General features: G+C 41.5%; 1 protein-coding gene across 1 annotated transcript in view; it reads right to left on the bottom strand.

The window, feature by feature from the left end:
• ETFA (electron transfer flavoprotein subunit alpha) overlaps positions 1–23249 on the bottom strand; it is a gene marked incomplete at its 3' end in the record, with an annotated part of 355222 nt that overhangs the window by 162983 nt on the left and 168990 nt on the right. The window contains 1 exon segment of the mRNA XM_044077468.1: positions 102–212. Within this exon segment, the coding sequence (XP_043933403.1) occupies positions 102–212 (111 nt within the window).

The raw sequence follows: 23249 nt of genomic DNA, 5'->3' as shown, positions 1-23249 counted from the left end.
TACTAAAGCAGTTATCTCTGGAATGATAATTTCAGTATGAAATCTCAAAACTGACCGTCCCTTTTTTGAGCTTCGCAATAAAAAGCGGTGAAAAAACTTACTCTGGTCTGAAACTGCACTGCCTCCAGTTACAGGTGCAGCTTCAAAGGCTGTTCCTCGCACAGTGAACACTTTAACCTTGTCAGCAGACTTCACTGTGCTCAAAGCATTTCCTAGGAAAAAGATAAAACATTAATTAATCAAAACAAGCAAGAGAAAAAAATGGCTTTCTCCTCAACAATGCCTGCACTGTTTTGTCTCTCTCATTACCCACCTGTGCAAGGCTGAAAATCTAGGTAAAGGACATCAAACTGCATCTAGGAAGCATTAAACATCATCAACATTTTTCAATACTGAAGTTTTTAACTAATATGCCTGGCACAGGTACCTCCTCTTACTCAAGGGGGGGCAGGTATTCTTAAGATGCTGAGGACCCCAACCACAACAGAACATAAACATCTGAAAGGAGGATTAAAAAAAAGTGTTCAACAGACTTCAGTGATTCTTTTGCAGCACAGCTATTAGAGTCATAAGCTACATTACAATCTAGTGCCTTCAACTTCTTGCATGTTAAAAACCACAACAGTTGACTATAAATGGAAGGACATTTCAACCTTCAACCTAAGGATACACATGCTACAGCACCACTTTGATTTTAAGATGCAAGTAACTTAAAGCCAATGGTTGCTCTGTGATTTATTTGCTGTGTAAAAGAAAAATTACTAAACAATGTACATTAACATATGCAGCCATGGTCTGTAACAACAGACCTAACCATAATGTCAAAAATGCACAATTCAGAGACAGTGTTGTGGCACAGAGGGATAAATTCCCAAATACAGCCCAAGCAACCTGGGATTGACTAGCAGTTGGGGTGTCGGAGGCACTGGCAGAAGTAGGGCCCCATCGGGGAAGGAGGGGAACACAGTGGTATGATATCTCGGATGGAGAACAAGGAAAATTAGCAGAGTGTGCTACGAAGGATATGTGGGGAAGGCTTGCTGACATAAGCTCTTTGCAGAAGTCAGGAGTTTTATTTATTCAGTTTGGTAACCAGGGTAGAGCACTGATCCAAATGGACCCATTTCATTCTCAGCCTGGCATAGTTCAGAGCTGATCACCCGCTGCACATCGCTTTCTTGGAAAGTTGCTGGGTGGACACAGGGATGGGGACCAAGTGAAAAACCCCACAGCAGCAGGAGGACTCCGTCCCAGGACGCCTCAATGTCCTCACTGACCCCAGCCATTATCAGAAAAAGTCTGGAGGGGTAGACCCTGAGAATGATGACCAGTACGAGTCAGATGATGGTCAGCTGAGTGGAGAAAAGAAGTGAGTAAAAAAAAAAATCTACAATTCAGAAGTGTGCATAATTTGCTAGTTGGCTGCAAGAACTCAATGTAACAGAGGTATTTTCCTCATGAGGAAAAAAGGGAGGAATGGTGAATGCATGGAGAGAAAGCTACAAACCCAAAGGCAATGTCAAAGATGATCAATATTTGCTTTAGTGTCTCTGCATAGCTGCCTGCGACTTTGGTCACACACTGTTTTGTAACAACCCAGTCTGAAATCTAATGGCTTGTTAATGGCTTGTACTGTACCACTGCCTCAATCAGAACCTTCTAGTCCTTTTAACATCCTCTCTGCAAATTAGTATTTCCTCAATGCAGTCAATTTTTCCTTCCAGATGCAGCCCATATCCCCTTCTCTGCCTGAAAGAATGCAATGAATTTAAATTATGCTCCCTTTGTCTTCTTGTTAAAACATATGAACATTTCTCATAAAAATTACAGTCCAATTCCTTTAACAGTTCATGAACTATGTATTTCACAATTTTTACCAGCCTAATTTCTTCTCTTCTACATGGCCAGTACAACTACATACTACTCTGGAGGTAACATTGCCAATGCTTTGCACAACAGAAGGCACCATTGCTGTGATATATGCTTTGCTTCATCCAGTCAGTCACAGCTCTTTCACATTGCATACACAACTTGATTCAGTTTCATGTTGATACTACTCCCAAACCTTCACGTCTTCTGCCATAATTAAGGTCTCTATGGGTTTCCTCTTCCAAGGTCCTTGCCTCTTAACTCTGACAAATTCCAGCCCATAGTTATACAGATCACACTGCAGACTGCCTCTCCCCAAATATCAGCTGCTACTACATCCATATTTATCTCATCAATAAACAAGTCCACATTACTCTTTACATATAAGCACAAGGCTAGCTGCTCTTAATGGCCATTTTAAGTTTAGCCAATTTCCCTTTTAGTGCCCGGATTAACCTATCTGGTTTGATGTTAGACTGTTGTCACCCATCCCATGGTTGATGACAGTATATATTACCTCTTGTGAGAATATCTGGGATCATACTATAGATAATGAGGCGAACCCATATGTGGGATGAAGCATTTAGGAGCTGACCTGGGGTAGTTTTTCTATTACCCATCCATATGTCCAAGTTGTGCTTGAATATGGACAGGGATGCACTTTGTCTGACGTGGATGGGGAGTGTTCAAGAAAGTACAGTTGTGTACACTTAACATAAATGTAGATGTTAGAGTGTATTCACTGTTGCAGTCATCACACTTTGGGTTATCTGCCTGCAGGTAGCCCTCAGTCGGCCCGAATACCAAAGTCTTGGGATTTCTGCGTCAGATGCTGTCGCCTCTTCCATGATGTCATATCGTCAGGGGTATAAAACATGCAGCAGATGCCATTACATCAGTTTTTCTTGCCCCAGATGTCAGGAGACCCCAAAACAGGAAGCAATTACATGGTGTGGAACACCTCCAGTAAAAAGTAAATACCATTGCCATAAGATATGGCCAAAAAAGAGGATAGGTAGAAAATATAGAAGATTCAGGGGACTGGAGGGAGAGTAACCAGGACTGCAACAGTGAATACACTCAAACATCAACATTTATGGTAAGTGTACACAACTGTACTATGTTGTTTGTGTTTCACTGTTGCAGTCATCACACTTGGGTTGATTCCCAAAGCTGAGGAAGGGTGGAGGCAGTCAAGAAGTGTTAGGGCTGACTAGCAGGCCTTGCAAGACTGCTGTAGCAAATCCAGCTCTGGATTTAGAAAAGATAGGCAAGTGGTAATGCTTAGAGAACGTGTGTACAGAACTCCAGGTTCCTGAAATCCTTACAGCTAATAAATGGTGTGTGTACAGTCTCATTTTATATTAAGCTGAACTTCTCTACTTAGCATTATTATGAAATCTTCTCCAAAAGTACAATTTCATACACATTGTTATACTAAATTTCATCTAGCAACTTGTCTCCCCAACTCGTCTCTAAATCTGTGTTTTACATCTACTTCTTACAGCTACAATTCATCTTGCCCATAATCATCTGATTGCCTTTGTACGTCAAATAATTCAACTACAGTACACCATTTGTCTTTATTCACTGTTTCTAAATATAGTATTCATATGATAAATTGCTTGAATATCCAAACTCATTTTTAACCATTATATGCAAATTTGCAAATGTATATGCTACAAACATTAATAGAGGCAAGTCAACAATGAGGATTTTTGCTATCATTTTTATCCAAAATGTATTTACTTAATCTGTACAATATATTTTATTCCACGGCTTCTGCTGAAAAGGTAAAGTCAGACAGACACCCGCGGTTAACAAATGGAAATGCATACATACTTCTGACATTGTAAAAAAAACATGGTTTCAAATGCAATGGAGCAAATTCTCAACTTTAAACTACCGTGATCTGCCCTGTAACAATCCTAATTAAACGTGCAGCTGTTCCATTGCATCTGGAAATATGTTTTTGACAGGTGTGATATCGGTTACCATTAACAAGAACTAATCACACTTTTGTTTTGAACTTGAGGTTTTGCAAATGATGCAGTTTGCCAATTCCTAATGCAAACTCCAACATTAAGATGACCCTACCCACAAATAACCAGTCTTAGAAAATTTCCAGACAGGCACAGATAATTCAGCCATATATTCTGTAGTGTAAAAAGAGATTTTCTTTACTCCACCCATCCTAGTAACATACAGGTCCATATCCCAACTCTGCAGCTTACCTCTTCCATTTTGTGACAGAAGGCACATCATGGAGAATGGAAGGAGTGTCAGTATCATGGCCATCATCCTGCAAGACAAGGACGGTTTGCATGGTTCTCAACTCCACCACCAGTTGCCCGATGGCCACAATAGCAAAGCAGAGCCTGCAATACTGGCCCAGCAGTACGTGTATATTTTTATTTATTTATTTTTTTTTATTTAACATTTGTTTACTGGGAAAGTCTGACTTGGAACAAAGCCAATTTTCAGAGGAGACCCGTGGAGAAACACTCCAGATGCATGTCTTTGAAATATGGGAGGAAACCGGAGCACCTGGTGAAAACCCACATGAACGCATGGAGGACATGCAGACACTCCAGCCAAGAATCAAACTGGATAACCTCTTACTGTGAGGCGACAATGCTACCCCCCTGCACCACTGTGCCATCCCAACTAGTATACATGATTCTGAGCAGGCACTAATGTACAACCACTGCGCATGTGCTGCTTAGTTCAGCATCCCGTCTTGGTCTTTCATGCAATATCACTAGGCCTGGCACCAGGTACCAGCACAGAATGGCAACAGACCACACCAGTCATACCAAGGAATGGGCAGAGCAATCTCAGTGACTCACACCTACCTACTTCCTGCCTCCAGTGCCTGGGCTTGCTAAGTGGACTTGGATCACAGCTTCATCACTCCGCACTAAAACAGATGCCACTACTCAAATTAATTGTATGACATTTTATTTATTTTATTTTACATTTGAACAGCGTAGTCCGACTGGATACATGTCCATTTTCAACGGAGGCCCGGGGAGAAAAGCTCCAAACTTACAAACAGATGAAGCCAAGCAAGTTACAGTATATGCACAAACATATTGTATTAACATACAAGTTACATTCTCACATTTCAAGCCTATGAAGGATACAGTTTATATTCAGAAATATATACAAATGTTAGTTTCTCTTATCAAACCTATAGGTGCAGCTATATATAGATTATCTGCAGAGATGTTACAGTTTTTCTTTACAGACCTATCAGTGTAAGAGTCAAGTAGCTGTGAATAAAAAGTTGCAGGGATATGGAAGTAGATTAGGCTTTAGTCAGGGTTACAGCAAGGACATAACCAGTGAGTTAAAATACTGGGTTAGATTTTTTTGAACTGATTAAGGGAGGGGTTGAGAGTAAGGTCAGATGGGAGCGAATTTCAGGTTTTGCCTACTGAATTTGTAAACAAAGATTCTCCCGACAGGTTGTTAGCTTTAACAGACTGAACCAAAATGAAAATTCAAACTATAAGTAATATGTTGTCTGACAGATAAATACAGAAAGGTTTCTAGAGATGTAGTTAGAAGGAAGTTTCAGGAAGTTGATTTAATATTAATGGATTTATTACATCAACAGTACATCACTACTGATCTCTTTGAATTTCTTAATGTTGAGCGGCCACAACTGGGGACTTTATTTGGAATTCCCAAAATACATCAGAATGAAAACCCCCGTTCAGACCTGTAGTATCCGCTCCATATATTAAGACATCAAAAATTTCTATCTATTTAGATGAAATACTTAATATGGTGCAGAATAGTAATTGGTTTTTGAAAGACTCATGGATTTTTTTGGATGAGTTAAGGTTATATGAATTTCAAGGGGATGAAACTATGTTGTGTACACTCAATATTTGTTCATTATATACTGCAATAGAACAAATTTAAACCAACACAGGAATGGTCTTAAACAAGACATTTTTGTGATATGTTAGCTTATGGAGCTAATGTTCATTTTTTTTATGTTTGGGGAAGGAGTTTACCAACAAACAAGTGGGGTGGCGATGGGTGCACATGTTGCACCAGTGTTCGCCAACTTGGTCATGTGTTGGTGGGAACTTGAGTTCCTCACCAAATTAGAATTGTTCAAGTACGTATGGTATTATAAACAATATATTGATGACCTGTTTTTCATCTGGGCAGGTAATAGAGAACAGCTGGTTGATTTTTTTTCAGCGAACTTAATAGGACGGTGACTTGGCTTAAATTTACTATTGGTAATGTTGGAATGCAGGTCAACTTCCTTGATGTTAAAAATAAGCATTGACATCAATAGAAAAGAATTTAGTAGTAACATCTATCGTAAAAAGTTATTTACTAACAATTATTTACATTCTGAAAGTTTCATCCAAAATACATGAAGATTAATGTCTTTAAAGGACGAGTCATAAGGCTTAGTAGGATGATTAGTGAAGAAAATAATTTCATCAGTGAAGTGGATTGTTTTAGACAGTTATTCATTGATAGAGGATAGGACTATAGGGATCTAGAAGAAGTTATTTGTTATATTACAAAAAATAGAGGGGCTAGGTTTTCCCCAATCCTAAAAGTTGGATTTCAGACTAATGCTACACCCAAATGTAATGGAGTAGGAGAAGAAATGTTAAGGTACGCTTTTCCTGTACCTATCCTGTACCTATGAGTACAGATGGGCCTAGGATTAGGGAAATAGTGAAAATTGGAATATTACTCTAGGGAATGAAGAACTTAAGTTAAGTTGTGGAGGCCCAGCCAAGATTTATAAATAAAAAAACTAAACATTTGAAGGACTTGTTGGAAAGTGGACCTAAAAGTGGAAAGAAAAATATTTTTTCTTGCTTTGGTACATTTCCATGTACTAATTGGACTCAGTGTAGGTTTATGATGTGGGTACACAGTTACCACTTTAAGCAACTAAATTATACCTCAACAGAAAAGGGAAGATATAACTGTCAAGTGAGGGGCTGGTGTACCTTGCAGAGTGCTCCAGCTATGAGAATTTCTATATAGGTAAAACTATTAGAAAACTGAATCAGAGTCAGAGAGCATGTGTTAGCTATTAAAAGGAAGGATTTAAGTAATGCGTTAGCTAAGCACTCAGTGACGTGCACAAACTTTTAGTTCACTTTTTTTGTAGTAGAAAAAGTTAGTAAGGACCAATCTGTAGGTTCTTTTAATTACTTTTTAGAAAATATAGAGTTGAAATGGCATATTTTTTTAAGGGTGGATATAAATCCAGGCATAAATGACAAGATTTCGGTAAAAAATCATTTGAACTATATGAACAATTAAATATAAACATATAACAATGTTTATGTATAAACATATGCATTACTGTATACATTTGATAGGTCTGAATACTTGCATTTTCATTGTTGTGTTTATTTTACTTGGTAGATGTTTGTTAATGTGCATACATACATTTTTATTTTTTTTTTTACAATGACCGAGTACTAATTAGGGAAATTATGCCATAATTAATTGGTTCTATAAAAGGTAATGGTTGTAACTGATTGCTAGTTCTGAGGAAGTTCTATAATAAACCGGACGAAAATGCTCAACTTGATTCTGGCTCCAGTGCGGTTTCTTTTACTCGTTTTTTTTCTCTTCGTGTGATTTTTAGATTGAAGCAAACGTTTTGTAGTGGAAAGAAGTGGCCTAGCATTTTTGTAGGGATGGATAATGTTTATAAGGGAGGGCATTTCTTCTGGATGGTTAATAACCTTGAAAGCTACAGTAAGTTGATTATATTGAATTAGCCTGGAGAGTTCTAGCCATGACAGAAATGACAGGAAATATGCTACTCGAGTATCTGGTTTATTTCCATTTTAACACTTAAAGGACAAAAAATATCACTTTCTGTGAAATGCATGTTTTAGTTCTGATAATGTGTCAAAAGAATAAAGACAGTTTTGACACCATCACCCAAACCGCAGATGAAACATACTTAAAAGCACAAAACTAAGTAACCAAATGACTATGAAAGTCTAATGGTGCTTCCAACCAATATACAAGCACTTCTAAAAACAGAATAAAACATTGCCCTGGGTCCTCTCCTGTTTGGTATCTACTTTTCTGAAGTACAGGCTAACACAGAAGGTCTTTGGCTAACTAAGTTCGCAGATGACTGCAAACTAGGAGACATAACTGAAACTCCCAACGATGTGGACATCCTACAAAAGGGCCTCACTGAGACAGATGTCTGGTGTCAAAGCTATGGCCTCAGGCTCAATGCCAAAAAGTGCAATGTCATCCCCTTTGGTAAAAACTCTGTACTCGTGAGCTACCACATAGGTGGTAGTCTACTTAACACTGAAAGTGTGATGAGACCTTGGGACATAGGTGGACAGTAGTCTCTCCTTTGACAATCACATCGCCACAGTAGTCAGGAAATCCTTCTACATGGCACACCACATCACAAAAGGTTTCTCATCCAGGAAAAAAAAAGTCATTGTTCCCCTCTACTAGTCACTCATTAGACCCATTATAGAGTACAACACCCCTTTTGGTATGTACCTCAAGACATCTGCAACAACTGGAAAGGCCGCAGAAATACCTCACAAAGAGGATCCGGCCTCAAACAGATGCCCTATGCAGACAGTCTCAAAAAACTCCAGCTGTACTTCATCGCATATCGCCTACTCCGAGGCGATCTCTGCCTAATATACAAATCTATGACAAACCCAGAGCTGTTGGACATGCTCAATTAAAGAAATCCCAATCCCTTCGAGCTACACGCTCTAGGGACCTAAACCTTGTCACCACAATAAACAGAACATGCTGGAGGGATAGATTCCTGTCTCAGACACTTCCCATACTCTGGAACAAACTACCTATCTATATCAAACAAAGCTCCTCATTAGCACTCCAAGAAAAATCTTGATGATTGGATGGGAAATAGGAAATTTACCCTGGGGATCACCTCTGTGGCTCTGCTCGACAAGGGCGCAGGAAAATAATTTTCTTGGGTGGCAAAATCCAGAGTACCTTTTTGGCCAGGCTTGGATAGGGCCCTAGGGCCGATAGCCTAGTACCTACCTATGAACCTATGTACCAACATTCACAAGAAAACGTTATGACACATGGCTGCAGACTGCATTTAACTAATTATTTTAAGTATAAAAGGCATGCATCCAACAGTATAAAATGACACTCATTTTAAGATAAGAAAATATAGGTGTTTGTATGTTATATAGATAGACAGATATATTTATATATGTATGCACGTATAAGCACACACTCCACACACACACCCTACATTCATTTGATTGAAAACTCAAAAATATTGGGATGGGAATATGCCTTTTCCCCACTGTTGTGCAATCCTGGATATGTAAGCAGAGGGGACCTGCCAATATTTTGACTTTTCAAAACAGAGATTAAATATTTTGAGATTTTAATCAAATTAAAATATCCCACACACGTGTGTAATTATGATTTTAAGTTCTGAAGAAATGCCAACTCAATACAAATGTATTTTGGAAATGTTATCGAAATGTCATCCACCCTCCAACCTAAACAGATGTCATACATCTATTACTTAAATAAAATTAATGTAAGGGAATTTACAGATTGGCACATTGAAATGCTTGCAAGCATCCCATTGTTGTCTATGTACAATAGGCAGCATCTCAAGCACCCTTTGATAGTTCTTATTAATAGTTATGTACTTACCATAACTTGGTATCTGGGTTATCCGTAGTAGCCATTCATCATGTATGGGTCTAGGTTCTGACATCGGATCCAAGCTGACACACAGACAACAGCTTAGCTCCAGCTCCTCCCCTCCCATAATGCTCTGCTGCTCTCTAACCGTTCAGAAAGAGTTTGCCCGGGAGAAAGAAGACAGACAGATAAGACCTGCCACCAGAAAAGGCCCACCAAAATTCTGCCAAGCCCTCAGGAAGGAGGGTGGGAGTATGATGAATGGTAACGGATAACACAAATACCAAATTATAAGTACATAACTATTAATATGGTGTTTGTCACCATTCATCATGTATGGGTCAGAGTCCCAGCTACCAAACATTCCCAAGCAGCCTCATGGAAGGATATGCCGAAGAACAGTGGAGCCAAAGGAAGCCCTTCCCCTAGAAATCAGGTCAAGTTTGTAATGGGAAATGAAGGTATGAGAAGACCAAGTTGCCGCTGCACAAATGTTATCCAAGGACTGATGAGCAGAGAAGGCAGCTGATGTTGCCACTGAACTAGTAGTGCGAGCACTAAATGATAGGGGCAAAGCAAAACCACAGGAGTAGTATATGTAAGAGATGCACTGAAAAATCATATGGGAAATGGTAAATTTTGAAACAAACAGCTTGGCCTTTCCTGTTGATTGAAAAGGCCATAAACACAATTGGTCTGAGAGACAAAAGGATCTAGTTTTGTGCAAATAAAAATGAAGCTGTTGATGAACATCTAAGGTATGCAAAATGTATTCCCTCTCAATAGCATAATTAGGAAAGAACACCACAAGTTGAATAGACTGAGAGATTCGCTTCACTGCCAGTTTTGGCATAAAGGAAGGACTGAGCTTCAAGACCACTCTGTCTTTATGGAATATCAAATAGGGAGGCTTAATGGCAAGAGCCTGCAATTCTGATACTCTTTTTGCTGAAGTTATCGCCACCAAAAAGCAGTCTTCCAAGAAAGAAATTTGAGATCACAGGATGCAGCAGGCTCAAAGGGGGGCCTTAGTCAGAGATTGCAGTACCAAAGCAAGATCCTACAGTGGGGAAGGATCCTCGACAGGATGATGCAAAAAAACACCTTTCAAGAAGGCTTTGCAATCACAAGAAGTGAAGGTAGGTTCATTGAGATGAAAATTAGAAATTTCTGCCAATTGGACTTTGATCGTAGAAAAACTAGTGTCCTCTTGAAAAAGGGAAGCCAGGAAATGAAGGTCAGAAATAGGAGCCGAAAATTGATTCAGATTCTGACCTTTAGCTCAGAGAGATTATCTCTTCACTTACTTCTGTAAACTCCCTTGGTAGAAGACTTCTGAGAAGCAAGTATAATGTCCTTCACAGGGGACGCAAGCCTGGACCTAGCAAGAATCAGTGAAATTGAACAAACCAAGCTGTCAGACAGAGGGTCTGCAGATCTGGAAGAGGATGGAGTGACGGATGGGAGATCAGATCCAGCACCAGATCGAGCAGCAAAGGAGGTGCTTCAGATGAAACCTTAGAAGAGGGAACCATACCTGCCAAGGCCAGAAGGGGATAATATGGATTAACTGCATCCTGAGGCATCTTGCTTTCTGAAGAACTCTCGAATCAATGATAATGGTGGAGAGGTATGAGAGAGACCCAGAGGCCAATCGTTAGTCAGAGTGTCCCTGGGGGACTCCCCCTCTAGGGAGATAAGGGCTGCTGCATTTGTGGTCGAGAGGAGAAGCAAACTGATCGCAGCTTGGTTGGGCCCACCGACAGAAGATATGCTTCGGCACTAAAAGATTCAGGGACCACACGTGAGGGGTCAGAAAAGCCCTGCTCAGCTTGTCCAACGCCACGCTGGATGCTCTGGGAATGTGCATTGCAATGAGAAAGCGCCCTGAGGACATCGCCCACTCTCAAACCCTAATGGACTTGCAACAAGGCAGATAGGAATGTGTGCCCCCTTGCTTATGTACCACACAGCAGCTTTGTTGTCTGTGTGAATCGCTATTGTCCCAAGAGGAAGACGGTCCTGAAATACTTGCAATGAAAGGAGGACTGCTCTCATCTTCAAAACATTTCTGTGCAGTTTGGTCTCTGACTGGGACCACATCCCTTGAATAGTCTTCCCCTGGAAGTGACCCCCCCCCAGGAGGGAAGCGTCCGTGGTAACTGTGTCCGTCAGAGCTGGGGGATAAAAAGACCTACCCGCTAGGAGGTCTGGAAAGTGCATCCACCATGACAGATGTCTTCAGCATATTGGAGTGAGCCGTATAGGGACTGAGAGAGGATGAGGGAGCTGACAACTGAAATGCCAGGGTCCACTGCTGAACTCTCATGTAACACATGGCCAGTGGAACCAAATAAATGGCAGCTGCCGTTGAACCTAGAGCCCTTAGAACGAATGATACTGGAGAATGAGTTTGCTCCAGAAGAGATTGTAAATGAGACCATATGAAAAAAGCACACGTCAGAGGGGAAGAGCTGCAATCTCAGAGGTAGTGTCCAACTGAGTGCCAATGAACTCCAGCTATTGAGATGGGATGAAAGATCGTTTGGCAAAATTCATTGTTATTCCCAGCTGACTGAAGAGACCAAGTGTGGTCTCCACCAGTTGATGCTGTGTGGGAGCTGTGAGACCAATCGTCAAGATAGGGAAATACATGGAATTCCTGCAGCCTGAGATGAGCTGCCAACACTGCCATTCACTTGAACACCCAGGGGAGGGGCTGTGGTGAGACCAAAGGGCAGGGCTCTGAACTGAAAGTGAATATCGTCTCCTAGATGAAAGAGGACAAATCTGGACTGCCTGTCTATTCTGATGACAGTATGCACCCTGGAGACTGACGGAGTACATCCAGTCATTCTTGTGCAGAAGGGGTAGAATGGACTGTACAGTGACCATCTGAAACTTTGACTTCTTGACTGATAGATTTAACTGACCGAGGTCTAGAAATGGACGCAGGTCCCCTGTCTTCTTGGGTACCAGAAAAAAGCGGGAGTAAGTTCCAGGTCCTCTTGGTCCTGTGGGGACCTTTTGGATGGCTCTTTTTAGAATGAGGTTAGTCACCACTAGACAGGCCAATGACTGGATGGCACACCAGGGAGAGTTCTGCTTTTCGGCCGGGGGGGGGGGTCAGAAAAGGGAATACAGTAGCCACTGGATATAATTTTGAGCACCCATAGGTTGGTTGTGATGTTCATACAGGCTGAAGGGTGCAAAGATGAACAGCCCCCAACTGCCTGCAGGGAAGGACAGTCAGGCAATGTCTCAAGGACGCTTAAAGGGCTTCTCAAAGAAAGGCTCCCTGGAGCCCCAGTTCTGCGGGGCTCCACTGCACCTAGGGCTGCATTAACCATTGAAACTTCTCCCCGTCCCCTGGAAGAGGAACTTTCTTGAGCCTCCTGAAAGGAAGACTGTGACTTACGGAACCACATCTTCTTGCTCCCCTGTTGGGTCTTGGAAAAGGAGCTTGGGGGGGGGGGGGTACAGAATTTGATCCTGCAACAGACAGTGTCTTCTCCTCTTGCTTTCTGCAGGTCAAAGTTTCCTTAACACTTTGTCCAAAGAGGGCTGAACTATCAAAGGTGGCATTGGTGAATGATGCCTTAAAGGCCTCCGCAAACCTGAATAAATGGAAGCCAGGCATGATGCCTGATGGCAGTGCCTGTGACCACTGCCCGTGAGGTACCCCTCTGCAGCACTGGATATCAACCTCATGGACGAATTAGCTATGGACATGAGTGGCCAGCTTGGGAGAAATGGACTTCCTCCGCAGTCATGGACTCAGAGGACGTGGTAAGCTCCTTTATTAAAATCCCTCTGAAGACGGGTGAAATGAGTCAGGTAGTAGTAAGTCTTGCAGGCTGAAAGAAGCCACTGTAAACACTCACTTTCTGAATTTGTCAATGACGTTCAACTCTCGACTGGGAGGATGGACAGATGAACTCTGTTCTGCCAGCTCTTTCCTGGTGGTGGCAAGTAGCACAAATCACATCAACCGGGACTGCCTTGGACCAAAAAAGCTTTGTCAGAAGGGGGACTCAAAAACTTGTCCGCTCTCTTGGGCACTGCCTCCACTGTACTGGGTTCCTTCCAAGCCCTTTTAGCAATAAGGTTGATCAAGGGGTCCAGCAGGGGGGGGTGGGCACCCAAGAGGTAGATGGGCCTGTTCTGAAAGCCTCCAGAAACACGACTTCCTCCAAGGACGAGGGCTGGGCAGACCAACCACCCTTGGCTTTAAGAATCACCAGAATGTCCGCAAAGGAGACATCTTCAGGCTGTAACCTTGGGGACCTGTCCCCTTCATCGATGTGCATGTCCTCCATTGGGGAGTCAAGATGTCTCCTCTTACATGTCCTCTTCCAAGGAACTTACTCCACAGGAGGCTCAGGGGAAGACTCAGAAGAGGTGGGGACCTTGACAAGGGTTAAATCCCTCCTGGAGGCTAGGTTGCGTGGGCTGACCAGGAGCAGGATGAGGGGGTCCACTCAAAATCTGAGGCTGGGATGGAGCCTGGCGAGCAGGGAAGCCTACACTGACAGCAGAGAGATCTTTCTACAACCCGGAACATGGAAGGACTGGACAAAGTCCCTCTCCCTCCCCCGCAGACAATACCACAACGGAGGAGGGAGCAGACCCCGCAGGCACCTCCAACCCTACAGAGAAGGCCAGACCAGAACTATTGAAGGGCAAAGCACAGAGGGGCAGAGCGAGGTCTGAAAGGCCCAAACCCACCCCCCCAAGGACTCTGGGGTGACCATCTGAACCAGTGACCCCTCCTGCCCAAGGGGAATGGGAGCAGAACTAGCCACAGACTCTGATGGGGTAGGGGACAAGAGGAGCCCCAAAACCCCCACTGCCTCCAGGCTGTGCGCTGGCTCCCCAAAGTCCAATCCTTCGGAGGTCGGACGAGGAGAAAATAATTGGGGAGTAGGATAAGGTTACCTAGTCCTGCGGGTTGGGGAAGCCAAAAGCCCAAACTCAATTTGAGCTTTCAAAAAGGACCACATTATCCTGTCCATGTTGGAAGGAAGGATGCTCCTGAAGGTTCGAGAGAAAACAGAGGACCTTAGCTGGAGACCCGTGTCAGGACCCACAGGGCCTTCTCCGATGGTCCAGGAAATGGCTCCTATGCGGAGGGGAAAACAAATGATCTCCTCCCGAAGGATCCAAGGAAAGGTCCTCCATAATACGATCACATAAGAGTCTCGGATCAGAGGAAATGGAAGGGTCCGAGGGAATGGCTCGAGTCCCTCGGATCCAAAGGGACTGGATCTGTGGCAGGTCTGCTCCAGCTTGGATCCGAAGGCATCAACCTGGTGGCCTTGGATCCGGGAGTCGACAGAGACCCTCTGATCTGGGCATCTGCTCTCTAGAGGCCCTCCGATCCAACTCCGCTAAGACTGGAGTTGAATACGGGGATCTGGGATCAGAAAGCCTGGCTTTCTTCCCTGAAACCTCCCCAGAGAAGGAGGAAGAAGTAGCCTTTCTTTTGGTCAGAGGGGCCCAACTTGGTCGAAGGCTCCTTGACCAAGGGATTCCCCTGAACCATATCTTTTAATGGGAGCTTATTTCAGAGCTCGACCAGGGCCCTGGGGTTGAACATGGCACAAATGCCACATTCAACCTCCAGGTGGCTAACGCCAAGACAGTATAGGCACTCCTTGTGCAAGTCGAAAATAGGCATCTTCCGAATGCACGAAGAGCACCTCTTAATATCTGAAGGTTTCTCAGACATGTCACAAGGGAGCGAACCAACCAATTCTGGAGGAACAAGCAGTAGAGTCATCGAAAAAGCCAAGCAATAGTCCTAATTGCTAAAGTCAATCTTACACACAAATTACACTCAACAAAATTACAAAAAGGAAAAACAAATTCTCAGGAGGAAAACAGTTTACAGTAAGTACAGTGTCAAGAGAAAAAGGTGCCAAAAATCAAAACCAAAGCCAAACAAATGGAAGGGGATGAAAGAAACAACTGTTCGCCAACGGAATACTTACAGAAATTAAAGTACAAAAAAACTAGGAGAAAGAAACCCAAAAAGAAAGACAAACTGTCTAAAAAATTAAAGTTCCAAGGAGCTGAGCAATCTGCGTCTGTCTGTTAAGAGCAGCAAATGAGATCTAAGGGGTTAGAGGGCAGCAGAGCATTATGGGAGGGGAGGAGCTTGAACTAAGCTGTTTAAGTGTGCCGTCTCAGATCCGATGTTTCATCATATATGGGTCCAGGATCAGACATCAGATCAAACTGGTTAGTATTACTATCTTCTTATTACAGTTTCTTGGCAGTAACTGACTATAATATTCCCCCAGGGATTTATTTCCCTAGAATATCCCTGCTGAAAGAATGCCAAGTGAAGTTATGCTCTCCACACTGCAGACTGGCAATCTGACTAAAAATGTAATCACAGTTTAACAATTAAAAACATAGTAATACACAGTGTAAAAATATAGTTTCCAACATTCTTAACACACTACACATTTAACCTGCCCCACCCAAACACTGGCAGAACTTTCCATTTTGCTCAAATACACAACACTGAATCTTGATAGAAAAATACCATGCGGTAAAAGGTGTTCTTACAGTAAACATTCAAGCAAGGTACTAAAGACTTCGCTGCACCCAGTCATCCAATCTTGTCACATTATACTTCTGCACTACTATAAAAGGTAATCTGTAAGAGATAACACAGTTCATCTCCACTTTCGTCCAAAGTGGCTCTCTTATTCCATCTATCTTCTAAACATATGCCCTACTGAGGGTCACGTTGTGGCAAGGTAAGTAAAATCCATCAAATTTATCATCTCCAACAAGAGTCTCCATTTCACCTTGCTATCTGCAGGTTTTCTGGGGTCAGAGATAATTCACCAGCATGCTACGGCCCTACCCTGCTTCCTCCCTGTGGGCAATGTCTGCTACACCTAGCATGTTAGGTAACCAGACAACATCCTCCATGGGTGTCTAAATCACCTCACCTGGCTCATCTCAATCCAGCAGCTCTACTGTGGAGTCATCAGATTGTCAAATTCCTTGATCGGACTCAGAGTGAGCCTAGCAACATCACAAAGAAGCCTGATCTCTGCTACATGTATCCATGGACTTCATCTCCTCGATAAGTACAAACACAGGTGAGGACAGGGACTGCCAATAAACGGAGTTTCATTCAGACTCCACTCTTAATACATTGGCTCAGGGTCTGCAGCGATGCCTCCACTGCACCAATCTTATCCTCCACCCTCACACATGAGAGAGACCCAGGACCCAAGTTACTTGTGGCTGCTCCTTCAACACTGTTAGAAAGCAAAAAACTACGCAAAAAGAACCAACGAGGCAACGAAATCCAGCAACAAGGACCAGGCAAACCACAGTCAAATAACCCTTTATTGTAAGCGCTTTCGGTAGGGAGATTCTCCCCACCTTCTTCAGACAAAATGGGTAACAGTTTGTCTGAAGAAGGTGGGGAGAATCTCCCTACTGAAAGCGCTTACAATAAAGGGTTATTTGACTGTGGTTTGCCTGGTCCTTGTTGCTGGATTTCGTTGCCTCGGTGGTTCTTTTTGCGTACTGTTAGAAAGCAACACGCTCACTTCCAGAAAACATGGATTCCTTCAGACTTTGAGATTAAAGGTTCCAATGCCAAATGCTTCACACTCAGTGAGGCACTCCAGTACATGCCAGAAACTAGAGGCCAGAGACAACACAGTCTACAAAAGTAACAAAGATGGAAACCTCATGTTCCCAAACTGCACACTCCAACCTTGGTTGACACCTGACCAGTATGTCCAAAAAAAATCAAAACAGGACAAGAAGCTAAGCATGCCTTTGGTGGAGTCCTACAGCTGCCCTGCATATATCAAACAATGCCAAGAATGCAGATACCACTCCAAATGTTCAAATGCAGGGACCAACTAGCATAAAAGTAACCCTACATCTCCAAACTCTTGTAACACTTCTCACAAGACATTCTGGGGTGCAAATCATACATTTTCTCCATACCACAAAACACACAAAAAGGACTTGCAAACTCACATACCACCTCAATAGCTATACAAGACAGAGCTGATCCACTGTTCCTTGGCCCTGATCGAATTCATACTGCACTTGTCTCATTGTTCACAAGGTCAAAAGCAATTTCAATCATGCAGTTATTTAACTGCATACACTTGCCAAGGTTCACTGGACCAATAAACTGTGGAAAAAATTACAACTTTTACAATACGTTACTGTTTAATAAGAAAAATGCTTGGAGGGCAAGAAGTTACGGCTAAGATTTGCTCCCAACTAGCATAAGCACTTGATCCCTCAAGCTTCACCTTTAGATCTGGCTAGTCAAGTGTTAATCCCATCACACTTCAGCAGCTCAAGGCATTTCTACTATACTAAACAGAAAGCGGTTTTACTTTTTTCCACATGTATGCTGACCAAACCTCCAACAACTCTGAATGGGCATCATCCAGGCAGTCAGGGGGCTTGTATGTACCCTCACCAGCATTATGGGAATTAGGAGGCTTTATTTTAAGACCCTAGTCTACCTTTGGTCAGAGAAACCGATGTCAAACATGGGAGGGTCATACCTCCTTATACATGCTTCCGTGCAACAGCTAAGGAAGGCTGCCGCTTTTCACAGCCTGGTAACCCAAATGCACCCCAAGGACAGCCCACAAGCACTGCTGCTTCTCTTTCCAGTATTTGTGGCACAGAAAATTGCTACTAAATGCTCCACCCTCAAATGACAGGAACATGCATCTCTCCCACATCAGCAATGACTTGCACCAGTGTTTCTAATCAAACTCCGGTCACCTGAATCACAGTCAAGACTAACTTTTTACCTCTGGGTCAACTTGCTGGCATTTTCTGGACAATTTTAAATGCATCACAGCTCTGTGGTGCAGCAAGATAAAGCACAGACTGTGACCAACACATCAGAAGTTCAATTAACAGCTTGAGTGCAGAGGAATCAGGGAGAGGGGACTGGGAAGGTGTGGCATTCTGCAGGCACATGCTCCCAGGGGAAAGAAGTTGGTGGCTGTCAGCCTATGTGATTTGTCACTCCAGGACTAAGGCAGGGACATGCTGTGCATCAAGCAACCCACACACCAGGAGAGGAATTGCCACAACCACACAAGCTGGTCAGTGTAGCCCTTGCAAACAGCATGTGTGGGAGCATGCATGTAACCGTAAAAGGACAGAGACCATTTCCGTGGTGACGTAGAGCTCACATCACCATGATGGGGGGCATACCCCACACATTCTTATGCCTAGGCTCTGGTAGACATAGTCTAGCAAGGAGGGTACTGTATAGTTGCCTGGCACAATTTAGGTCAATTCTAAATCATCCTCCTCTGTGTGGGCGGAGGTAAAGCCAGACCCTCAGACCACTAGGACAACAGCATCATTTCCACAGCAGGGGGAAGAATGAAGTAGATATGGGCCAGGGCACAAATCCCTGATGTCTGCTAGAATGACTGCCCCTTCTAACATCTCACCCTAGCAGATTTAACGATCCCAACATTGGGGATCTCCCAACACTAGCGGTATACCTGACCCAAGTCTAGTTGAGGCCTGATGGCTGACACTGCAGAAGAGGTAAAGAATACATAGAAAAAAATAACTGCAGTAATGTATGGGGCTAAAGTAACTTCAGAACTAAGCATTAAATTAAATCAACAAAGTTATTTTTTCATTCCTTTTTTGTGTTTTTAAACTAGCCACTATTCCTTTGTAGATTAAGTTTTCATCCATACTTTAGACACAGCTACTAGAGTCTGTAACAGATTGACATTTTTCATTTAACTTTATTTACTTACTGATTTATCCTTGGAAAATGCAAGCTTTTCATGTTTACAAGTAAAATAAAATCAAGCAATCACAGAAAACAAGCAAACAAAAATACTTCTTTGGAATACATTAAAATTTAAAGTAATACAGCTGAATAAAAGCAGAACACATTGATAACTACTTTTTTCTTAAACAATGGATCAAGCCAAGATGGAAACAAACTAGAATGCGTACTCTTAACATCAGAAGATTTGAAAACGTTTTCAATACAATACAAAACTTGCAAATGAAACAAGTTCATAAATGAAAAAGTTCACTGTTTAAAAAATTAAGGCTATAATAAAAAATGTTAAATTCAAGGAGGCACATTACATGTACCTCTCAACTGCCAAGATTATTACAGATTTTTCCATTTTTTCCCTATTTTTGGTCAATTTCTCAAAATATGTTGTTTACTGAAAATCATTGGAGATTGTCATTTGAGTCCGACTTCATAACCTTCAGAAAATGTATGCTAATGCAAAACCCATTGTTCTAGGTATCTGATATTAGACCTTTGTCCCATTATTTCTGCCTTTGTTCAGATTTCCTGCACTAAGAGAGGTCATGGGTATTCAGAATCGCCATATAGCTGAAACACCTGATGTTCACAAGGGTCATTTGCATATATCCCATGTACCTTGGATACAAGAGGTTTGAGAGGTCACTCAGTGGAAATCCTAGCTTGGCTGGAGGTTTCATTTAGCTTTTACTAGTTGGTTTTGCTATGCGACCTTCTCACTGTTTTAGTTTGCACTAAGAGAAGTGAAAAAATGAAATGTATTCTTTTTGTCAGACATCTTTACGCTAAGATAATGACCATCACACCACTGCGATTATTAAATCTTAAGGAAATGATTAACAGCACATCTAAAAAATTGTACACAACCAGAAAAATATAACCAAGATATAAACAAAAATAGAAAAAAAATCTTAATAGGGACTCATCTCACGAGACCACAGTGACTTAACCTTATATTACTGAGCCAATCTAGGATTTTCTTTATTCAAATATACTAGATGGAAATCAAATTTCAGATAAATGTCTACAACTCCTAAAAGAAAAGGCAGAAACTCACTCAATGACACAACCATCACCACAGATTACATCAGTTGTGGGGGAAATGGTGAAAAAATGTTTTTGGCAGACGTATTTATGCTAAGATAATGACCATCTAGCCACTGCTATTTTACAATGTCTGTCTGAAGTACTCACAGGACTTACCAGGAAATCTGTACGAGAACAAGGCAGGACTATAAAGTCAGTATACATACGCATTATGGACTCGCAGAGAAATTAAAAAAACATTATCAGTAATGATGGAAAAAAAAAAAAAAAAAAAAAAAAAGGTCAAAAGTAGAGTCCTAAGGGACCCCCAAGTAAGTAAATGTTAAATAAATCAGGGATAGGTAAAACTAGACAGTCAAAATTCACTTTTGATAAAGCAAACTAATGCCACTTTTTGCATTTTAAAACCATCATTTTACTAGATACAAATATACCTCTGCAGTGGTCACAGAGAATGAAAACCCAAAGCATTGTTCAAATCATTACAGATCATAACGGAGCTATCACAATTACATTCCACTCTGCTGTTTCTCTGCAAGAGCTCAGCCAATTATCCTGTGTAATAAGATCAGAGTCAAGTTCTCTAAACATGCCACCAAGTCCTAACTTTACTTCTCTATCTAGTTTACCTTGCTTAACCAACATCTCCTTACTTCTCTGCATAATCTGCTACTAAGACAAGCAAGCCCCAATGCAATGCACAAACAGAAATGGCATTTAAGACTTTCTTTGATCAACATAGCATGTTTTTCCATCTAGCTAGAAAATGAATCTTTCTTTTATGAGGGTTCTTTAAAATTAAATGCACTAATTCATTACAGCACTGCAAAAACATACTTATTAAAAAAATACATCTTTTTGCTATCAGTCATAATTCTGACCAAGACTGTCTATTGTGCAACATGTTTACAATAAATATCAAAAAATTTTTCTCAAAGGAATTTTATTTAGACAGTTACTCTGTACATCAAAGTAGTCAGATCAGAAAGATAATCCCCAATGATCTCACATAAAATTTCTCAAACTAAAACCCAGTCTAGTAAGGATATATGACGTGTAGCGTGGGTATTTCTTCAATCAAATGGGCCAACCCAACATCTCTAACATCAGCAATGAATAGCATAATTAAGACAAAAACAGTTGTTAATGAAGCCTCCAGTGACAACCCAAGTTTCATTCTGTTTAAACAACTTATAGAGAGTGTTCTATAAATCCAAACAAATATTAAATGCAGCAGAAGGGAAACAATGCCAAGATCGGTATAAAGCAACCATAAATCTATAATATCACAAAAACTATAGTTCATCATGATCCAAATCTGTATTTCTAACAGATCTTATTTAACTAATACAACCACTCCTCCCTATCCTGTCCCTTCTAGTGCCTTTAACTACTGTGTAAATCTGCAAACCAATGAAAAACTGTAAAAGTACAATACCAAAAATTCAGTTATACTACAGAATTAAATTTAACATTAGGCTAAAAAAATGTTGACCATTTAGCATTTAAACACTGTACATTTAAAACAGCAAGAGTAAAAATTCTTATTACACTGGTGTTACCACTCTATAAAGGCGGCCCTACTACTGACCCAAGAAAATATAGACAGCAGGGATACCTGGAGACATATCACTGATTAGAACATGGCACACACCATAAGGAGCCATGCTGTTGGACAGGAAGTTATACAGCAACAGTCTCACCCCTCCACCAAGACAGAATCAGAAAAATCACTATTGCCCCAGACGAAGAAATCACCCAGTGTAAAAAGGGGTACAAAATAAGGCTCACGCAAATAATTTTTCCAAAGAGAGAAGATGCTAGCAGGACAGGATGACAAAATCATTCCTGGTAAAAGTAGCTAGGGTTCTGTTTCCATAAATAGACATGAGCGTGCCTTATGTAAAGGCAGACCCAACCCCTCAACCAAAATGCAGCAAAGGGTCTCTGTACTAAAAAGCAGCATAATCAAGGAGGGCAAATGAAAACAACAAAAAGAAGGCTCTCAACTTTCCTTCTTTTAAAGCTGCAAGATGTAGACTACACAGTTTTAGATAAGTCCTTACAGCTTGAACTTAAGGGACCAGAAGCAAAAAAGCTATTATTCCTTGTATGGGGGGCTTTCATCTCCTAACCAGTCAAGAATAAAACTCCACTACTGTCCCAAACCAGGAAACCAGTCACTGTAAAGACGTGGTATGACAAGGAGGACACCATCTTTGTAGCTGAAATGCAAGAAGTCAGGGTTTCCATAAAATGGTATTATACCCATTATTTTTACCATAATTTCTGCAATCTGAGAGCCCTGATATTCTCATTTAGACAGTAAAATATCCAAATGAGATGGCTAGCATATTTTGGAGTTACCAATAAACAAATCTCAGCCCTCAACACCTTTTAATGAGAGTTTAAAACCTTTAATCAACGTGCTACAGTACTCAACTATGTAACCAAGCAGTGGATAAAGGCTCTTACAACTCAAATCAATGCAGAACATTACTGCTTATTACAGTGAGAAAGGGCCAACGTCTAAATAATACTTCATATCGTTATTAATATAGTGTTAAAAGACATATGAAAAAGCACAGGCAGAATATTAATGTGGTGATTAAATTAATATTAATGCGGTGATTAAATTGAAGCAAACAGACTTTATGAACATCAACAGCTCCTAGGTTCTAGAACTTTTTTTTTTCTGCAAAGCATTTTTCCAGTGAGCAAATAAAACCTAGCAAAGAGAGCAAACCTAGAGAAAAATTACATTTGCTAGACTTCAGTCTTAAGCCAAATGATTACATATTAACGATTTATC

This window comes from Protopterus annectens, chromosome 7.part0, assembly GCF_019279795.1.
Source record: "Protopterus annectens isolate FY-2018-M chromosome 7.part0, PAN1.0, whole genome shotgun sequence".
NCBI classification, from domain to species: domain Eukaryota; kingdom Metazoa; phylum Chordata; order Ceratodontiformes; family Protopteridae; genus Protopterus; species Protopterus annectens.
The sequence above is the reverse complement of the archived record's forward strand: the minus strand, read 5'-3'. Positions and strand labels throughout refer to the sequence as shown.